Source organism: Pseudonaja textilis, chromosome 7, assembly GCF_049901715.1.
Source record: "Pseudonaja textilis isolate UNSWEBS1 chromosome 7, rPseTex1.2, whole genome shotgun sequence".
Taxonomy (NCBI): Eukaryota; Metazoa; Chordata; class Lepidosauria; order Squamata; family Elapidae; genus Pseudonaja; species Pseudonaja textilis.
This window is the reverse complement of record NC_141996.1, coordinates 20853730-20876212: the sequence shown is the minus strand read 5'-3', so window position 1 is coordinate 20876212 and position 22483 is coordinate 20853730. Positions and strand designations below refer to the sequence as shown.

Sequence of the window (22483 nt, the reverse complement as noted above, 5' to 3'; positions counted from 1 at the left end):
GGGTGATATGAGACTATCTTTCCTTTCAGCTCTTGGACCATTCTAATTTTTGAATCCAGAAAGGAAGGGAATTTAAAACAGGCCCCTAGAAAAGGCACATTTTATTTTAGTTAGGAAAATCATGCTATTATAGAAAGAGATTGGTAAAAAACACTATAAATAAAATTCAACAAGAAGCAATACTTGATGTACCTTAGATAAATAAGGGGAAAAAATAGCAACACCTCAGAGAAAATTGAATTTTCAAGGTGTAAAATTATCTTCTATAGTTTAATTATATATATTCAAGTGTTTGTCAGCCTTACCCAGACAGGAAACACTACAAGGTGAGCTAATTCTACTTTATTGTAAAGCTACATTAACAGAATCTTGGAAGTCTAAAAATACAAATCTCCCACTGTCTTTTTTTACAGCCTGATAAGTTAGGGAAGATCCTTTCTGAGTTTTTTCCTCTGCCTATTATGCAGCTGTGGGCTCCCTCTCTGAAATATCCGATTGAATCTCAAGGAAGCATCTTTCCCCCAGCAACGTTCGTTCAAGTTCAGTTCTTTATTTATAATGGACAGAATATTGCCAAATTAAAGCTATAAATTTCTAAGCTACTAGATATATGAACAGATTTTAGGGTATGGTGATTCTGAACTTCTTCCTCCCTCCTCCCTCCAACTCGGGACTGTGCTTCCTCTTAAGCTGGGCCTCTCTCTTGGAAAGCTCTGTGTTGCCAAAGCTTTTCCCTACTGCTTCTGCAGGTGTCCATTACATCACCTTGGGTGACAAGCCATCATTCTTTAAGGGGTTCTACTTGATTCACATTAACGGGAGTCTGCACTGGCATATTGTACGTCTGTTGGATCATTCTTGAGCTAAACATTTGGCAAGAACCATTGCCTCTCTCTTTTCCAGTGTTCTGCTTTCCTGGCAGTTCCTCACAACAGTTTCCTTGAATACTTATTTATTATTTATTGGATTTCTTACCTGCTTTAGTCTTGAAACACTTGGCAGTTTGCAGTAATGAAGACATAGAAATAAAATGTCCATGGTGAAAAATGAAAACTCATTAAATCATAAATCCATAATTACAGTTTCCTTGGGTGACATTCATACTCTAGTTTCCAGAAGACCATACTGAAGATGGAGACCTCACTTTAAGCAGGAAGCTGTTCAAAAGTGTAGGAACTATACTATCTAATTACAACTTCATGGTAGTGTTAAATGTCATTAAAAAGCAAAGCCCTCTATGGAATATACTTAAGGGAAATGGAGACTGTCTATGTTTTTTTCCAGGACAAATAAATCAGACAGATTGACTTTGGCTGAAGAACATTTTGATGATATTTTGGCACCAAGTCATATAAGGTTTTATAGATAATGACAAGAGCCTTACACCCAAAAGTGTAGTATTTTTATGATCGCTCATGCAACCAATAAAGGAGCTGCTGCACTCTGAACTAATTGAAGCTTCCCGGTGATTTTCAAGGACTTCCATGTGGACAATGACCCTAGTTCCATTCAAGAACTGAGTAATGGATGGTACTTAATAGACTTGATGATCCTCAAAAAAAAAAACCCACCTAGCTTATTACAGACAAAACATAAAGTATAAATGCACAGAAGATCTGCTTGATGTAGATTGCATAAATACACCTCTATCTATCAACCCCAGGATTTGAATCTTTTCTCTTGCTCTTTCTGGTCAGTGAACTCCTGGCTATTGTTTTTTCCAGACTTGAGTTTGGATTGCACCTGCTCTATATTTACACAGCAGTTCTGTGTGATTTCACAGTATTGTTTCCTGCCCTTTTACTTTCATACTTTCTGTGGAAATTTGACAGCCTTACTAATGGCCTGTGAGGATTTATGACATAAGCTCTCTACAACACATACATCTAAACATATAGATAACCTTTATGGGGTTCAAGAGTAAAACTGCTTTCTTTTTAAATACTTCCAAATTAAAGTACATTAAAGCAGAACTTGGCTTATTAGATGAAATATATCAACATATATTGATGGCTTATAATCTAAAGTGTTGCTTTGTATATCATATATGATTAAGTTCCTGAGCTTTTTCTCAGAATTTAGAGTTAGGACTGAACATTGGTTAGTTAAAGAGGACAATCATTCAGTTTACAGAGTGACAGAGCATCAACAGTTTGCAATACATCTCTCCATATTGAATTTAAAACTTCACAGTGTATATACTATAATACATAGGATTTCATATCAAACTTCTTCAGTTGTTTTGGAAGAATAAAGCTAGTATGCCTATTCATTGACAGATCATTATTTTATGAAGAAAAAGTCCAGTTCAGTGTGGTGAAGGCACAGCTGGTTTCTTCCTAGAATATTTTACATCCTTGAAGAGCTGCAGCCTTTATTCATGGCCAAAGGTTCACCTTGAATATTACCCTTTCATTCTTACAGAAGAAAGTTTTGTTGGCAGTTGATGGACATCACTAATGTCTATTACATATTTCTGTTGCTCAAAAAAATTGTTGGGTTCCTTTAGTCCTTTAACTGGTTCCTCAGGGAACCATGTTTCCAGCTTTAAGGCATTTTGATTTAGCTATAGTACTCCATGACTTTGGCAGACTGTATAGTTACAGTGGTCATGCAACTGTTATCTTCAAGGGATCATTATAGTCCTTTATTCAAACATAGTACCTTGTTGCACCTTGAACTCTGAATTCACTTGGTTATTTCTTTTTGCTTTCTGACATAAGATTTCAAGTCAGTCAGAAAAACTAGGCTAGTGATCCAATTTATTCAAGTCGATTCTGATAGAAGCGTAGACTTTCTACTTTGAACTGGGACATATTAACTATCTAGCTTTTACTGTCAAAGTGACAAGCATCATATCACATATATCTTCAAATTACCCATATCAGTAATTAATACAATGGTTCTTATTCTCATTTGGGCATATGTCAACTGTACTTGTGACATTCACTAACAAGGTTATCTTTTTTGTAGTATCATTCTCTAGGGATGATAAATATATATAGCTATAATTGGGAATTGTGACTACAGAAAATCCACAGATAAATGTTCTAGAACTTCTCATGTTTCTGAAAAGTAGAACAGAACAGAATAGAATAGAATAGAATAGAATAGAATAGAATAGAATAGAATAGAATAGAATAGAATTCTTTATTGGCACACAAGGAATTTGTTTAGTTGGACACACAAGGAATTTGTCTGGGTGCAAATGCTCTCAGTGTACATAAAAGAAAAGATATATTCATCAAGAATCATAAGGTACAACATTTAATAATAGTCATAACGTACAATAAGCAATCAAATCATACTAGAAAACACTTAAAAGAAATTGTAAGGATACAAGTGACAAAGTTACAGTCATACAGTCAACAAGTGGGAGGGGATGGGTGATAAGGAGTGATGAGAAGATTAATAGTAATAGTAGTGCAGACTTTGTAAATAATTGGGCAGTGTTGAGGGAATTATTTGTTTAGCAAAGTGATGGCGTTCGGGGAAAAACTGTCCTTGTGTCTAGTTGTTCTGGTGTGCAGTGCTCTATAGCATTGTTTTGAGGGTAGGAGTTGAAACAGCTTATGTCCAGGATGTGAGGGGTCTGTAAATATTTTCACAGCCCTCTTTATATACAGGTCCTCAATTGAAGGCAGGTTGGTAGTAATTGTTTTTTCTGCAGTCCTAATTACTCTCTGAAGTCTGTGTCTGTCTTGTTGGGTTGCAGAACCAAACCAGACAGTTATAGAGATGCAGATGACAAATTCAATAATTCTCTGTAGAAAAGTACTCCAAGTGTTCAAGGTTAAGCTTTCAGTGGATATTACTATGGCATATCAACCCAAGGGAAGAAAAGAGTTGTATCTTTTTTTCCCATAGTGCAGAGTTTTGGGGTCTGATTCTGTCTGTTCAGGAAAATGTTCTGATCTATCAGTTTATGTCCCCACCCAATGCTGAATGTACACTGTTTTTCATTAGAACTTATTTTAGCCATGAATATCTTTCAGTAAAGGTATCTTTCATGGAAGGGATTATCGCTTAATTTATTCCTACTCATTCTTTTTTGTTTGACATTAAACTGATTTCACATCTTTACTATTCAATAGTAGTTAAACAAAGTATTGTTTATCCCTCTTTTCTATCTAACAAGAAAAGTTTACCCATGGTTGCAATTTAACCTTCTCTTTCTGACACTTGGAGGGTTTGACTTCAAATACCAGGAGACATAAAAGGTGTTTTAGATACATCCCAAAAGTATTCTGTGTTCAAATACTATGCATCGAAATGTAAACATTTTAAAGTTTGCTGAACATTGGAAATTTGATCTTCTCTTACTGATGTGTCATCTTTTTTTAAACTGAGCTAAAATCTGTTTGTATTGCACTCCTGTGGACTTGTTATGGATTTGTCAGTTATCTCCACGTCTCAAGATCTTATCCAGGTTTCTCTCTCTCTCTCTCTCTCTCTCTCTCTCTCCACATGAAGATTAAATGTTTTCTCAAAGGCATGCATAACTTGCATACCCTGAAAATGATACCAGTCTCTGCCTTTTTTCTTTTGTTTTGTCTATGTTAATGAGTCGACCTCTTCAGTCACTGGAAACTTGAGCTTTTACGTAATACCATGGGAAACTGCCTCTTTAATTCCCCTCAAAGTTTTAGCAATCTATATGCTTTATTTATTTTTATTGAAAAATACAAAAATAACAGTGGTAGTGATGTGTGTGTGGATGTGTGTATACACACACACACTACACGCACACATACATATATGCTGATGATAATATAACTTCCTGCCCATGCCATTTATTGTTTTTCTAAAAAAAACAACCTAGTCTTCATTTTCAACTTCATTTAGAAAAATTATGACATGTTGAAGCTTCGAAATAACACCCATTTCTTGTCACTGACCCATCTCCAGGTATACATCTTCTAATTCTCCCATCAGTTTTAATCCCAGAAATCATAACAAAGATGAATTTGATTATACATATAGTTGAGGTTTTTAAAAAATTCTTCTATCAATGTGACCTATCCTTAATTGTTGTTAAATTGTATTTTGTCCCCTATTATTGGGTTGGTCTTCAGAAAGAGAAGCAGCAGTCAGAAACGCTGCTAAGACAAGGTTTGGCAATGGAGCTTCCACATAATGTTCATCTCTAGAAGTTTCTGGCAGAGTGTTAAAAACTGGGAAAGGATAAGATTTAAATCTCTCTTATGGATGTCTTTGAAATTCTGTTCAGTAAAAGATAGTTACAGTTTGCTGTAACTAGTCAAGCTAAGCATCTAATATGGTTTAATCTATTCTTGGACTTTCCAGTAAGAATTTTTCCATTCATCCTAGGGAAAACAGGGGGGGGGAAGCCTTGAAACTTTATATCCAAAGCACAAAAACACACACCTTTAACAAAATCTTACAAATATCCTGCAAACATAATAGTAACTGTAGAAGGATGTGGTTTTACAAATAGGAAAGGTTTTAATGAGAAATTCCGTATGAAACTAAAACTGTAGCTATGAGAATGAATGTATTGGAAAACTCGAAAACTCTAGCTATATATTACTTGCTTGAATAAGCCCTTGTGTTTTTAAACTTGGTTAGCAGTTGTGATAAAGGTGGTAGCTTGAAGTACATCATTTGGACATTGTGCTTGGGTCTTGTTATGCAAGCTTTTTTTCCACCCTTTTATTGAGCACTCAGTTTTGTAGTATTTGCAAAACTAACTGCTGTCCACTTAGTCAAGCAAAATGCTCCATCTATGATGTACTGAGTATAGTCAGCAAGTGAGAAAATTATCTGCAGGCCAAACTGTTTTCCAAACAAATGTAACTGAACAAAGCATTGGTTTTTGCCAGTTTATCCTGTTCCTTAAGCTGCAAATATACAGATAAAGGATATTTGCAAGTTTCTAAGCTTTAATGGTTGTCATAAATTATTCCATTATAGAAGCAGAATACAAGATAACACTTAAACCGAGAAACATAAATTAGATAGAAGTCTATATTGAACAAAAGATTGTAGTCTTGTCTGTGGCTTATAATAGCAGTTTTCTTCAAAGGTGCTTTCAAGATTCTGTAATAATAATACTTTAACTGCATAAAAGTACATTCTAAAAATAATGGCAGTTGCTGTTTCTTGACCTTATCTATTCTGAAGGGCTGATACCATTCTTAAACACCTGTAGAAGCTCTTCTCCATTTCAACTTATCTTTAACTCAATCAAAGCAGAGTTGTTAATCCTCACACTATTTTCCCAGCTTATTTTTTTTTTCTGTAATGGCTAATTTGTCCCTGCTCTGAACAAAACCCTCATTCTATACTAATAGGTGAGAAACAGGGAAATGAGGAGTGTGTAATGAGGAATGGAGGTCAAATAGCAGGGGTGTTTGTCTCACTGAATTGTCTCGCTTTGCAAGGTATCACGCAGCTCTCTGCTGTTCAGTCCTCTTTATCTGTGGGTGTATTGTAGGGCACTTTCCTAGGTCAGAACCTGAGTCCCTGGTATTTAAGTCAGCAATTACCTGCACTGGGTCTGCATCATTTTTTGTTCAAGTGACACAGGCTGAAATTTCACCAGAGCAACCTCTGAATTAAAACTCTATAATGCAGTTGTGCCATTTTATCAGATGACTAACATGGAGAAGTTTGGGGTATAAAAGTGATTTTTGTCTGAATGGGGGAGGGTGTGTGTGCCAATTTAGAGATGTATTATGCCATATGAAAAAAAAACAATAGGATTTTTCACACACAAGTTCTGTGCAGGGTCAGATCTCCGTCAGTTTGAATTCACACTTTGAATTCTACTCAGAGAACCTCAGTTTTCAGGTAAGCAACCTGCTCTTTTCTTCCTTTGTTGGTAATTAACTAATCGTAGGGTGGGCTTTCTCTGTCTTTCTCTTTTTCCCTATTTCTGCTGCACTCTTGCCCCTGCTCACCAGGTGGCAGTGGGAGACTTTGTGAAGGTCACCAATGGGAAGCATCTCCCAGCAGACATGATCATTTTATCTACCAGGTCAGCTATCCCTGAATGTATATGAACTTGGGCTTCTGTTGAACTGAGGTTTTAAAGCATGTTATTTGCAAATTTAAAAATCGGTAAGCCACAGGATGAGACTGTGCTTCCTCTTCCCTCCCTTCATTGGATATATAATTTACAACATGGGGTCCAGAAAGTTGGCACACACTACACTAATCTTACACTACACTAATTCTTAATAAGAATTACCCAAAGGAGAAGGAAGATTAGCATTTGCATTGTAATTGGTCCCCCCCTCCCATTTTTAGGGTGAAATACTGCAGGTTTCTGAACTTTATAAGTTTTCTCTTACGAAAATGAAAATGAAGCTTCGTAAGATTTCTCTTACGAAGGTTCTCCTCTGGAAATATTGAATTGATAACTAGGGCATATAAAATTTTTGCTAGACCAATACGCAAATACAGCTCATCAGTCTGGAATCTGCACTGTATATCGGACATTAATATAATTGAGCGAGGAAGTATTTCATGAGAAGAATACTACACTCCTCTGCTCGCAACAGAATATCCTATATCACCAGGCTTGACATTTTGGGCTTGGACAACCTTGAACTACCCTGCCTACGGTTGGACTTAAGCATAGTACACAAAATTATCTGCTACAATTTCCTACCAGTCAATGACTACTTCAGCCTCAACCACAACAATACAACAGATACAAACTCAATGTAAACCACTCCAAATTTGATTGCAGAAAGTACATCTTCAGTAATAGAGTGGTCAACGCCTGGAATGCACTACCTGACTCTGTTGTTACATCCTCTAACCCCCACTCCTTTAACCTTAAACTATCCACTGTTGACCTCACCTCATTCCTAAGAGGTCTGCAAGGGGCGTGCATAAGTGCACAATTGTGCCTACCGTCCCTGTCCTATTGTCCCCATTTATTTGTACCTATTTCCTGTATTCTTACTCATGCTTATACTTATACCTATTATCTTGTAAGTGATTGACAAATCAAATAAATAAATAAATAAATAAAATTTCCCATTCAGGAATTAACAAAACTTGATTTTATGCTCTCTTATCTTGTACCATTCAGCAATAATTATAATATTTATTGATTTAATTTTAGCCCCTTCCTAGCAGCCTATTGAATATAAACATGCATAAAATTAATAGTAGCAATTTAAAACATTGACATATTCCAACATATATTACAATAGTGAAATCATAGATTTGCAAATTTTCCACATTATCTTCTGCTGTTAAATGAGATACAGTACATATGAATGTTTACAAAGCTAACATTTCCAACAAAAGATAATTTCTTCCTTATTGTTTGCCTAAATGGATAGGTTCTTTCAGAAATGGGCAGCATTCAAAGAAAAAAAATAATTCCAGACCTTACTAGCTAACGTCATACTTCTAAATAGTATCAAAATTGAAAACTGTTCCTGATTGAAAGAATAACTAGTTTCTTTTAAAACTGTCTTCCTGTTTGCTTTATGGTCACTTTAAAACTTTTTTTTCCTCTGAGGAAAAAGTTTGCTTCTCTACCATTTTCTCTGAATTTCCTTTCTTTTGGTCAGTGCATTTTACTGGAGAATGTTATTGTTCCATGATATTTTTAGGCGTTTCCTTAATCAGAAAATACAGCTGTTTGCCCCCAAATAGTCCAGCTGTGACGTATGCAAGGAATTGTGCCCACAGATTTCTTCTTGAGAATAAGGTGTTCTACTTTAAATTTCAAATGCTTGCTGTTTTTAAGATTCAAAAATTTCTGAAAAAGGCACACACATGTATATACACACACATAAAATATCTGTACTTTTAATATCAAGGCAAAAAGCTTTGACTGCCAATACACATTTAAACATTTCATGAAAGCCTCCAGAGCCTGTGGAGGGCAAAAACGCCCCCACCTGCTGTGATGCAAGAGGCCAACTAGATCATGTCCACCATGTCCACGTCCATCCAGTAACGGGCAGAGAACCCATTGCTAAAATTTTTGAAGCTCACCCCTGCTGCTATATCAGACCGAGTCTCCAACAATTCTTACCATCTATTATTTATTCAGGAATATAGGATTCATAATAGTTCAGTGTTCCTCCCTAAAAAAAATTAACCTTTCTTTTCACAGAAAGAGTAGTTGATAATAAGCTACACCCTTTCTTACTTATCAAGGGTATTTTTTGATGGCAAAATAATATGAGAAAGTTGTGAAAATTTCCTCAGGAAAGTAATATTTATACCACAAGCGTCTGGTCATGATTAGTGCTGGATGTGAGCTGTAGAAGTTTAAAAGAGGCAAAATGTTTGTATTGATCTACCAAATAAGTTACACTTGAAATCCACATTTTTGCATTGTGAACCAATAACCAAGAATCCCCTTCTTTTAAGACAATGCAATTATTCTGCAATTTTTCCGGAACTTTATAAAAGCCAATTAGGGCTGAGTCGCTGGAATGACCAAACAACCAAAAGGTCTGCCATGCAAGACTAAAATAAAAAAAGATGGCAAAATCTGAGTAGAATTTCAACTAAGCATCATCATCCTGGTTAAAAATAATCTATTAAATTTGATACAAGTGTTTTTTTTTAAATAAGGGGCTAGGGTAGCCTCCTCTAGCCCCTTCCACACAGCTTCATGTTAAATGTCAGGTATATTTTACTTACTGCCTTTCTTTATAAAGGCCTCAGTTCACCAGAGTTTGCATGCTGTTGAGGTAGTGGTTTTTCTGATATACTACTTTTTTTTTTAATGTGTGCCTACTAAAAAAAAAGAAAATGTCTGATTATTTAAATCCTTTTGGTAAAACTAATAATGATTTGGGGGGGAGGAAATCAGTAGTTGAATAAAATAAAGACTCTGGAAAACCAGTCACCTTTCTTTTTGAAGATTGTCTTTAAAGATGCTTGTTTTTGTTACTTTTTTTTTACAGTGAACCTCAGGCAATGTGCTATATTGAAACAGCTAATCTTGATGGAGAGACGAACCTTAAAATACGCCAGGTAAAATTAAATTTTGTTTTGGTGTTTGAAAGTGATGAAGTGATGACTTGGAAAATAGCTTGGGCTGTCTTGCAATGTTAGTTGCATGATGTGATTGTAGGTGGAGATCTGAACTTTGTTGTTGTTTTTCCTCTTAAAGGGGCATCTAGACCAAAGTTTCTTACTCTTGGCAACTTGAAGTTGCATGGATTTCAACTCACAGAATTCCCCAGCCAGCAAGGGGAATATCTGGGAGTTATAGTCCACAGGTCTTCAAGTGGCCAAGATTGAGAAATCCTGATCTAGAGGTATTTGTTAATTTTAAGACAACATAGCATGAGGCATATTGGAAAATCATTCTTGAAGATCATTGCCAGGGTTGTAATTACAAAGCTGTTTTTGTTCTAGGTCCACATTATTCAGAATTATGTATCTTGCCTGGGATCTTTGGATTTTCTGTGTTAAAGTCTTGTTCATTGAGCAATGGCTTTTATTAAACCATACTGAGAATTTTTCTTGGCAGTGAAGGAAATCAGAATTAGTCTACATATTCTATTATTTTCACAGGACCATTTGTGACTTGGGGCAGTGTATGTAAAGGCATTTTTAGGAGCTTTCAAAGAGTCTATCTGCTTGCCCTCATTGAAAAACAAAACCATTCTTATGCTTTAACAGCGACTGTTTCTTTCCAAAGTAAACGGCAGGGAGATCCAAAGTACCATTCTATTATAGCTAGAATAAAATCAGGACGTAATGACTTCACAGCAGCCAGAGGGTGATGTCTCTGTACTGATGAGGATTGTGAAGTTCTGTGGGAATTGGAAAGTTTTCTCTTATCATCCTAGGTGGTCCATGCTGACTGGAGCTGGGAATTGTAGGCTTACACAGGTTCCACTAGGAAGATAAGTTCCTAATTTGTGAAAGAGAATCGATATTTTGTCAGATGTATCTATGGCTTGGTTCTATACAGGGATTGATTCAGACAGCTAACCTCCAATCAAAAGAAGACCTGATGAAAATGTCTGGGACGATAGAGTGTGAAGGACCTAATCGTCACCTCTATGATTTCACTGGAAATCTCCGCCTTGAAAATCAAAGGTATTCAATTGATCTGAAAGCAACTGATATTTCCTCCTGTCCCCCAAACTTTTGCATGTCAAGAAGTCTCTCAAAAGTAGCTATATTCCCCTGTTCATGAAAACTGGTGATGGGGTGTGGCAAACAGCATGAACTGGAAGACAGTTAATCAAATTCTTTGTTAAATGGAAGTTATTTTCGGTTAGAAAAACATATGATAAAACCCATAAGTTGAATCCTAAGGACATGCATCTCTAGTGCTTAACAGAATGATGCTAAATGAATTCATTGAGCCAGTAAGAAATGTTGACAATAACGCTTTAAATCTGTCTGGAAAATTCAAGTAGCACAAAATATGGTGGGTAAAATATGATAGATTACAGAGTGGTACAGTGGCCTAGAGGTGGAGCTCTTAGTTCACAATCAGGAGACTGTGAGTTCAGTCCTAGGTAGAGGCAGATATTTTTCTCTGGGCACAGATGAGAATATATCTGCTGAACAAAACTCTACATTGGCAATAGGAAAGGCATCCGACCAGTAAACACTCTGCTTAGCTCTATTCAGTTGCCCCGACTCCACCCGGAAAAAGATTACTGAGTCATTAAAAGGAGATGATGAAGAAAATATGATAGATCCTCTTAGGCCTTTGTCTTGTACTTTAGCTGCTTTCTGCTGCATTGATGGCATTTTATTCCCATGGCAATTGTAGTATACTGCTTTTAATTTTTTATTTTGTTTTAATTCATTGTGTATTAGATTTTTTATAGATTTTATTCACATTTTAATTGCATGTCACCAGGAGAGATTTTTTTTTAAAAATAGGCCATAAAGAATTTTTTGAAACGATACTATTTTGGCAGTAATGATAGCAGTAGCTGATTTGATTGTATTGTTGCTGCCATTGGGGGCGGGGTTTTTAATGGATTTTTATTATATGGTGAATTTTTAAAATTTTGTAAGCTGCCTGGCATCGCCTATATAGAGTCACCTTTATTTGTATAGCCACCTGGGTGTCTGTATAAATTTGCATAATAAATACAATAAATAGCTATAACTACTTTTACTGCTCTAATTAGTATATTTGGAAAACCTATATTTTGTTTTTTATTATACTATAAACTTCTACCTTCCTTTTTCTCTTCTTTCTCATCAGTCCAGTTCCAATTGGACCTGATCAGATTTTACTAAGAGGTGCACAAATAAGGAACACTCAGTGGGTTTTAGGAATAGTTGTCTACACAGGACATGACACAAAACTTATGCAGGTAAGTATCTGTTGATCTGTTTGTAAGTCTTAACATGTTTCTGTTGGGAAGCCCAGCAATGATTTCAAGTATATCTTTATTGTTTAATAATTTGGGTATTTTAAGACTAGATCCTACTTTTTTGTAACCTATGCCTAATGAGCATAAAAAAAATAAAACATACCATAAACAATAAAAATGTCATGGAAACAATAAATACCAATGTTAAAAACAATTCAAACTGATCAGATCTGGCTTGGGAAGGAATAGCTTGACTTCTTTTTCTAAAGCAGAAAACATGGGAATAAGCCTTGAGGGAATGCACTCCATAGTTCTGAAGGAACATTGATGTCAGAATGTAACACATTTTTAACAGGACTTTCCCTACTTATGCTAATGTATGTACAAGTTTATACCAAGATAATGAAGTTCTCAACCCTATAGGATTTTACAAGTTAAAAACAACACTTGAAATTATGCCTTGAAAAATTGTAACATTAGGCATAATAACTTTCTGGCATTCTGCACCAGACTGTCAGATTTATCTTACGTGTTTGTCTTTTAGACTGAGCTGTAGTAGTTGTGATTATAATAGTGCAGAAGTTTATAGAAATTAGAAGGTTGCTGTGTTTAACTTTTTGGAGAAAATACAACTATATTTGCAGAGTATATGTACTGTAGGTATGTGCACACAGTTATAGATAGGTAATCTTAACAGACTGGCTAGTAAATGGCAAGCTATAGTTAAAATGTTAAAATAATTAGGGACTGTGTTTCCAGTTACAGCAAGGTCTTTAGTTATCTCCTTTAGTCAAGGGTCTTCAAACGTGGCAACTTGAAGACTTGTGGACTTTAACTCCCAGAATTCCTGAGCTAACAAGACTGGAGGAAGAATTCTGGGAGTTGAAGTCCACAAGTCTAAGAGCTGTCAAGTTTGAAGACTTCTGCCTTTAGTTAAAGGAGTTCTTGCTCATTCTGCTACTACTTACAGAATGCTATTCAGCAGGGATGCATAATCACCCTCATCTCATGAACTGCATTCCAGAAGATACTTCATTGGTTAATGAATTAATCTACTGTGCACATTTCCACAATAAATAGTGAACTACAAACAGGTTGGCTTTGCAGTACAAGCTAAGCAGTAAAAAACAACAAAGATTGGCAGTTGTGGAAATGCAACCAGAAGGTCTGCAACTGATCTGGTTAGGTGTGTTGTGTGAACAGTCTTCTCTCCCTTAGTATGTCTATTTCAACTTTCCCCAGTTTGATGCTACCCAGATGTGTTGAACTATCTGGTGCAACACACCTGGAAGTCACTGGATTGGAGAAGACTGGCTAATAGTGCAAAGCAGGTGGCATTCTGTGTTTTAAATGGATAGCTGTTATGGGTGGAAAGGATAAAGAGAAACACGGCTTCTGTTTTTAATAATGGATGTGAGTCTTTCATAATGTCTGGCTGTAATTTCATCTTGTTTTTATTATTCTTTTTTGTGAGCACAATTAATCATTGCAATTCTGTGGCTGATCCTTTTCAGAATTCAACCAAAGCTCCACTGAAGAGATCAAATGTAGATAAAGTTACCAATATGCAGATTCTCATTTTGTTTTGCATCCTTCTCGTCATGGCTTTAGTGAGTTCTGTGGGTGCCTTACTGTGGAACAGAACACATGGAGAAGTCATTTGGTACTTTGATTCCAATGGTGAGCAAAGACTGGATGTGCATAAATATGCTCTTATCTTGAAATCAAAAAAATCATTTTAAAATTAAGAAAGTGAATGTTCTTCAAAACGATGCACCCACCAAAAAGCACCTGAAGTTTAGTGCAAACCAGCTGCCTTACTTTCCCCATCTTGTAAATGGTAAACATGATCTGGATCTCCAAAACCCCATTCATTTACAATTTGGTGTATTGCATCCCTCTTATTGTTCTGTGTTTTTTAGTCCCCCAAAAACTAGCTATGGGTTTGTGCCAAAGAAAAACACCTGCACTCATTGTGTTGGTTGTCTAATTTGATCAGAGTGTAAAGAGTTATATGTGCAGTCAGAGCAGAGTTGACTTTGATTTCATTTTGGCATAGTACTGGTTTATCTTCTCATTTTAAATGTAGTAGGGATATTGCATAGAAGAGGCCTGAAACATGATAGCCATTACTTGATTTAAGAAAAAAATTAGAAAAGAATGAGTGTTTCAGAGCAAATATAGCTTCAGTCAGTATAGAGGCAGTTTTCAATTAGTTGGAAAGAATAAGAAGGAATCTCACTAACAAAATAAAGCAGAGGTCCCAGTTGGTATTTTTAATGCTTTATGAAAATGTCTACCATGGGGGGAGCAACTATCCTGTTCTCAAAATGGCTGTCAGAAGGGTGTGGCTTTTGTAAAGGTGGGTATCTGTGTTGTTGCAGGGTACTTATAAACTGTCCCAATCAGGGCAGTGTGTGTGTGTAAGTCAATGTTGATCCCTAACAATTGCCTGGACAAGTCCCTATAGTTTTCTGGGAAAGATTTCAGAAGTAGCTTACTATTTCCTCCTTCTTAGGGCTGAGAGAGAACAACTGGCCCAAAATACCTAGTTGCCTTTGTGTTAAGGTAAGACTAGAAATCACAGTCTCCCAGTTTCTAGCCTATCGCCTTAATCACTACACCAAGCTACACTATCTCTCAGGGGATATGAACTTGTCATAAAAGAGTTTCCAAAACAGGCAGACTATGAAGTTGTACCCTGCCACACTTTAAATAAGATATTCAGAGTAGACTGTGGACTTTCACAATACCTCCACTCTTGTCTACCTCTTGCTATATTGACAAAGGGAGCAGTGTGTTTCCTTTCCCTCGGTGATTCCTTGGCTTTCTATCCTGGTCCTTGGCCAGCTTACCTCAGATTTAACACAAGGGAGTTAGCAGAGTCTTAAACATCAATATGTGGACACAAAGCCCACACAAAATGATTTGCAGCTCTTCCTGATTATATTTCATGGGAAGACTGAATAGAGTATGGTAAGCTTTTGTGATGCAGACAATAGCAATAAATGAATACCTTTTCTGTAATGAGACAAAATGTCTTATTGGTTGCGATAGGCACTGTTCATTGTATGCTCTGCTGTGTCATCTGCTGTTTCAGGTCAGTCACTCTTTGTCTGGATACAATCACTTTGGGAAAGACAACAGTGGGTCTCATCCGCTATAGAACTGCTGCTAGCTGGGTTAGCTTCAAATAGGTGTAATGTTTATAACATAACATCATAACAGAGCCTAGCTGCTCTTTTTCCCCCCTTCTGGGTAAGAGTACATCCTGCCAAAATTAGACCTAAGCAAAAGAAAAGGAGAGGGGAGATAAGGACAATACACTTCTTAACTATGGAACCTAGATATATTTAAAGGAGGCAATGAAAAAGTTCATGAAAAGAGAGCCAAAGGGAATCAAACTGTCATATTCGCTTTGTAACTATATATGCATGATCAAAGTGATCGTTCTGGTAACACCTGCAGTTTCTACCTGCAGCTGATCAAACCAAAATCTAGATAGTCTAATGTTGTGTTTAATGGAAGAGCCTACAGAACGTCCTTTAATGGAAATTCACTCTCTTCCAGCTCTGCTTCTCAGCATCTTACATTTATTACTTGTGATTGTGAAGGAAGTTTAGGGCCATCATGGTTAATAGTAATCTGAGCCTCAGTATATTAGTTTAAACATCCCAGCATTAATTCCACAACGTAACTCTGTGTTATGTGAAAAAGTTGTTTCAACTTGTCTTAACTCTCCCACCTCTTCCGGTATATGGGTTATGGAATGGGAGATAGATCTCTGTCTTTTAGCGGTATACCAATTATAAACCTATATACCATCACTTTCTGTGGTAAGCACTTTGGGCTAGAAGCATGCTGCACAATTCTCAGTCCACAGCTACAGTTTCCACATCCCTCTATAAATATCTTTTTTTATTCTGAATTGGATAAACTCTTCTCCCCAGCTGTTCTCCCTGCTCCATAGCCTAATTTTTCCCACCCAGTTTGGATAGTAAAATTAAATCACCCCATAAAGGCATTTTGCGAGTTGGAAAAGACCAAACAATCCACGAAAATCCCTCAGTTGTACCATCCTCTGCAGATAACCAGGTGTAGTTTTCTCCTCTGCAGGAGAAAAGCTCCATAAAGCAGAGTGGTGAGCTGCATGTAAGTTTGCAACTTTTTGCATGAAGTAGAGTAGAAAAACAGAATAACAGAGTTGGAAGAGACCTTAGAGGTCTCCTAGTCCAACCCCCTGGTCAAGTAGGAGTCCCAACACCATTTCAGACAAATGTTTTCTGAAGCTTTTGAAGCTGAAGGCATCTGTGCTGAATGCTGAAATATCTGTAGAAACAAGCATCATTTGAGTGCCATTGGTAGTGGTGAAGGATCTTCTCTGATACGGTATGTTCACTGAATAATCTTGATTGGAGTGATATTGGTTTATCTTTTGAGTGAAAAATGGTTTTATATTGTGTCAACATGAACCCAATTGAATCTCAGGATGAATTGAATCAGAAATGAGATATACACTCCATATTCTCCCCTGTTTTAGTTGTCATGGTTTATCTGGTATTTTAAGTAAATGACAGGCTGTTCAGCCCAGCCCTGACTGCAATATACAAATATTAGTATTTTACTGTTTTTGGATCTTAGTAGCAATATATTAAAAAGCTTCACATGAAATTGTTAATTCATATAACTTCAAGGTCAAATAGTGAAAGCTTTGTGATTTCTTGTTTCTTAGCATTCCTTTTTGTCACATGAATTGATAGCACTGTTTCCCAATCTGTGTGTTCCACTTCTTTGGGGATTACACAATCGTATGTGTGCAGCCAATATATCTTCTCTTTCTCTAACTTCCTCTGCCTGTGTCTGTTTTAACCTGCAGAAGTCCTATCCACTAATTTTGGATATAATCTGCTGACCTTTATAATCTTGTACAACAACCTCATTCCCATCAGTCTACTGGTGACTCTGGAAGTTGTGAAGTTTACTCAGGCTCTTTTTATAAATTGGGTATGTACAATTAAATGCAACTTAGTTTAACAGCACAACAATGAGAGACAAATGGATATTAAGTTATTAGACTTTTAATAGTAGTAAAATTTGTAAAAATGTAGCACTCATATCTCCCTATCCATTGTGATTCTTTCTTAAATTGGAGGGAGAGCCTGAAATTGAAATTTTAATAAGTAAAAATAAGTATAGTTTTTTTGGAAGGTTAACAATGAATATGCAAAATAAAGACAGATTTCTTGACTTTAAGAGCCTGGGGCAGGCAGCTTACTGTCTTTCCTTCTAATTATAATTTGCTGAACCGGGTTGAAACTGGTTAAAATATGCAGAAATTGCACAAAAAATGGTTTTAGTCTTGATTGAAATACACAACATTTGAATGACTCTGATTGGTTAAGAAACAAATGTGTTATTTGACCCATCGCAATCTATGGTACAGTTTGGTGTCAGGAAGTATGTCTTGGTTTTAGGGATTTTGATTAAAAGAGATTTCAATGTTTTCTACTTTCTAATCAGAGATACGCTGAGTACCATCTTGGTATTGTATTCTTGTACCAGTTATTTTTGTCTTTTTTGTCTCTTTTCGTTTATAAATGACTAAGTTTAAAAAAATAATTATCATGTACACATTATAAACAGAACAGTATAAAACTAGCATTCAAGGATTGTGGTTTTTTGCTTGTTTTCAGGACATAGATATGTATTATACTGAAACTGATACACCTGCAATGGCCAGAACTTCAAATCTTAATGAGGAACTTGGCCAGGTAAGGATAAAGGACGGCACCATAACAAATAGGGGCTGATCCATGAATCAGTTTGAGATAAATTTGCAGGCATCTCATTTTTTAATAGCAATTTGTAAGATTAATCCAGGTGTAGCTTGTAATAAGAGTGGGGAAATCTGTGACTTTCCAGTTCTTAGCTAAACTTTTCATCAACCCATATTATTGGCTCTTACCAGTTATGTGATTGAGCTATACCTAGTCCCTTTCTGCATCGCATATTCCAGTAGGCATTTATCTAATGAGAATTGGGGTTGTTTTCATGTAGCTTGGTAAATTAATGACACTGACTATAAAACAGTTAGTTGGACTTAAGTCTACTTTAGAGTCTTTATACGAAGCTTAATATCTATTTGAACAAGTCTTCATTATCTCAGTGCCTTTTAATTTTTCATGTGGCATTTTTCAGGGAAATTATATGATTTCTTACACCAGTTATTCATTTCACAAAAGTAATGCATCTACATTATTTTATTTTTTATCTCCTTCGATAAATTTGAAGCAAAATTCAAGGTTGTGAACATAGAAAGACAAAAACAGTCTGAATAATAGATTCTGCTTTAATTTACACAGAATTAATTCCTGTGAGAAAAAGACTGATGGGGTTAATTTTAAACCTGAGTCTTTCCTGACTTTCATTCAGCAACCTAACAAGGGAGTCTTGTTCTTACTCATTAGACTGTATATTTAGTTCAAAATCTGTGTATCATCCTGCCTCTGGTGCTATCAGTCAAATGTATGACTCACTTCTGTACTGTTGTATACTAAGCTCTTATATACCGAGATAAGTTGCTGTACATTTTGCAAAAGATAACTTAGGTGCACATTTAGTTGAAGAACTAGTCACTAAGCTTTTCCCAACCTGTATTTGGAATATATTGATATGTGTTGATGGCATTTCCCAGAATCAGCCAATCTGGTCACATTGACAGGGAATTATGGGATTTGGATACTTGACAAGTCTGAAAGAACTGTTTGGGAAAGTGTGTTAAACGGTAGTTAAATCAATCAAGGCCTCATTGTATGTTTGTCCACATATCTCAGACAGGGCTCCATTAAACATTATAACCATATACTTTAGAAGAGCTTTAATTTCCAGTTTTCTCAAAGATCTACTTTGTTTTGTTCATAATAGTATATATTATTTGTCTCCTAGGTTAAATATCTATTCTCTGATAAAACAGGCACCTTAACATGCAATATTATGAATTTTAAGAAATGTAGTATTGCTGGAGTAACATATGGGTATGTACCATGCTTTTATTTGCTGTATTAGCTTAAGGGATCATTTTTATTAGATTGATATTGTCTTACATTGTGTGTGTGGGATTGTAACTCTATAGGTTTCTAGTAGTTTTCATTTTACTTACAACATTGTTAATTTTGGACCCAGAAGATCAATAATTTCATACTTTAAAGTAGCAAAATCTACCTACTCCCACCAAAGAACAAATACAATTTCTCCATTTGCTGAAATTATGATGTCTAAAGGCCTCAGAGGTTCCAAAATTGTTAGCCTGGGTGTATTGTTAGGTGGAAGTACAAACATAGAATACAGTTTGAAACAATATAATGCATACAAAATTGTTTGCATAGGATTGCTTTTCTTTCGTTAGATGTGCAAAAAATAGGCAGCAGAGACTACTTTGGTCACATTAATACAACAGGTTAACACCTGTCTTCACTGTTTTCTGAATTCATCCATTTGAGTTTACATAACACACAAAAGTGAAATGTACCACTAGGTTTGTACGCATACTGTGACACTGTATAGTCATAGGATCATGTTTTAGCTAATGTATTGTGCAATACCAGGTAGAGAGTTGATGTTACTCCTGCATTTCCAGAACCTTAAGGTTCTCAACTTACAATTATTTAACAAACATTCAAAATTACAAAATGATGTTGAAAAAAAGTAACTTACAACTGGTCCACTTACTTTTGACCATCATAGCATTCACTGGAGACACATGATTGTGATTTGGGCACCTGCAAACATCACTGATGTGTTGATAGTTGCAGCATCCCATGGTCACATGTTCACCATTTGCAGCACCCCCAGCCAGCTTACAACAAACACAGCCAAAGGAATCCAGCAGCCAGAATCTCAAGTTGTGGTTACACAATGTCTTGCTTAATGATCACTGTGATTCACTTAACAACCATGGAAAAAAAGGTTGTAAAATCAGGTGCGGTTTCATGATGCCTCGCTTGTGCACAGGTATAGAATAGGTGACACCTGGCTCAATAGTAGTAATTGTGAGGGGGCTCTTGGAGTCCTAGTGGACAATCACTTAAATATCAGCCAGCAGTGTGCTGCAGCAGCCCAAAAAGCCAACACAGTTCTAGGCTGCATAAACAGTAGAACCAAGATCACATGAATTGTTAATACCGCTTTGTCATGGCTTGGAAAGACCACACTTGGAATACTGCATCCAGTTTTGGTCACCACAATTTTAAAAAGATGTTGAGACTCTAAAAAGAGTGCAGAGAAGAGCAACAAAGATGATTAGGGGATAGAGGCTAAAGCATATAAACACTGGTTGCTGGAATTGGGTATGTCTACTTTAATAAAAAGAAGGACATGATAGCAGTGTTCTGATATCTAAGGGACAAAGAAGAGGGAGTCAACTTATTCTCCAAAGCACCTGAAGGCAGGTCAAGAGACAATGGGTGGAAACTAATCAAGGAGAGAAGCAACCTAGAACTAAGGGGGAATTTCCTGACAGTTAGAACAATTAATCAGTGGAACAACTTGCCTCCAGAAGTTGTGGATGCTCCAACACTGAAAGTTTTAAAGAAGAAATTGGATAACCCTTTGTCTGAAATGGCATAGGGTTTCCTGCCTCAGCAGGGGGTTGGACTAGAAGACCTCCAAGGTCCCTTCCAACTCTGTTATTCTGCTACTTATTGACTGCATTGATTAATGATAAATTTTCCAGTCTTTATTGTGGTGGTAAGTCGAGTACTACCTACTGTATGTTGTAGCTGCAATTCTGAGCAATTTTCAAGAAGGAAGTCACATTGGGACTTCCGGTTTGAGCTTCTTCAGCGACAGACCGAAACCTTGTCTCTGCGAGGCTTCGATCCGTGCTCGCCGCTGGAGCGCCCCAAGCTGGCTGGATTCGGGACTAAGCCACCCCGTAGAGGTGGTGAAGAGGGGGGAGACTGCCAGCAGGGTTGAGGAGAGCCGCATCTCTCCTCCCCAGCTGGCCATTACTCCCTTTCCTGAAGGCGGTTGCAGTGGTGGTAAGAAATGGCCACCACAAAGAAGAACTCGACCAGAAAAGAAGGTGCAGGAAGAAGATAAGAAGAGAAAGTTTTTGTTGACCGGGTCAAACAGCAAAAGCAACAAATAAGGTACCCTGGAATTGAAACTGTTAAAAAACAATAACATTGTTCCCTAAGAAGATTTTTAAGCTGTGAAGGAGAGAGAAAAGGGAAAAGATTTGGTTTTCTCCTTTTCCTATACTGACAGCTAAGAGACTTAAGCAACAAATTGGGAAAAAATCCACTTTGACATCAATAGGCATTTAATGCTGAAAATAAAAATTCAAAGGGATAATAAAGATTTCTGGATAATTAAAAGCTTTTGAAAACAGGAAAGGAGAGAGGAAGAATAAAAGGGTAGGATCTGGAAGGGAGGAGACTGCCTGGAATTAAAAAAGAACTTACAGCAAAATCTCAACAAGACTTCCAAAAGATACATTCTAACTGAAATATCGCAACAAAAACCCCAGGAAGAGAACATCGAAAAAGAAATAAGAAGATATAACTCGGGACTCTCTGGATTACTTGATGATTTCTGGATTCTTGGTTATTGTTTTGAATGACTAAAATCAATCGGGTGGTTGTTTAAAACTTTAAAATGGCTCCACTTTTAGAAGAATTGAAAATGGAACTTAAAAAGTACAAAGAAGATGCACAAGAAGGGAGAGGTTCTTTTGGCTTTGTATTTCAGTTTTTAGAAATAGAGATTTGAAATTATGAGAAACAACAAGAAATGCCTGCAGAACAAGAAGAAGCCATCTTTAATGAACAAGTAGTCTTAAATGCGGGGGGGGGAAGGAAAGGGGGGAAAGAGAATGGAAAGTTTAAGATTGGGAAAATCAACTCCCACCACCACCACCCACCCAAAATAGAGTGAAAAATAAGTATAAAATCAGAAAGCAACAGAAGAGGGAAATGCAGAAGAGAGAATTAGAACCAGAGAGACAAGGGGGTAAAAAGGGGAGGGAGAAGATGAGAGGGAAGAAAGAAAGGAAAATAAGTTATAAAGGACAGAAGCAACATATAGAGAAACAGGGCCTATTTAGAGATAATGGGTGAAAACTTAATGGAAAAAGGGATTCTGCAAAGGTACATAAGATAGTATGGTTATATTAGAAGCAGAAA

General features: G+C 36.5%; 1 protein-coding gene and 1 long non-coding RNA gene across 31 annotated transcripts in view; one reads left to right on the top strand and one right to left on the bottom strand.

Moving 5' to 3' along the window:
• ATP8A2 (ATPase phospholipid transporting 8A2) overlaps positions 1–22483 on the top strand; it is a 346608-nt gene that overhangs the window by 64961 nt on the left and 259164 nt on the right. For 18 of the 30 annotated variants that reach the window (XM_026708935.2, XM_026708941.2, XM_087937187.1 and 15 more), the window contains 8 exons: positions 6927–7000; positions 9909–9978; positions 10928–11055; positions 12188–12299; positions 13814–13979; positions 17176–17303; positions 17993–18070; positions 19245–19333. In XM_026708935.2, the coding sequence (XP_026564720.1) occupies positions 6927–7000; positions 9909–9978; positions 10928–11055; positions 12188–12299; positions 13814–13979; positions 17176–17303; positions 17993–18070; positions 19245–19333 (845 nt within the window). Of the gene's footprint in view, positions 1–6745; positions 6814–6926; positions 7001–9908; positions 9979–10927; positions 11056–12187; positions 12300–13813; positions 13980–17175; positions 17304–17992; positions 18071–19244; positions 19334–22483 lie in introns of those variants that run through there. The other 12 variants (XM_087937192.1, XM_087937190.1, XM_087937185.1 and 9 more) reach the window with 2 other exon arrangements.
• LOC148125261 (uncharacterized) overlaps positions 1–22483 on the bottom strand; it is a 43547-nt gene that overhangs the window by 11754 nt on the left and 9310 nt on the right. The window lies entirely within an intron of this gene.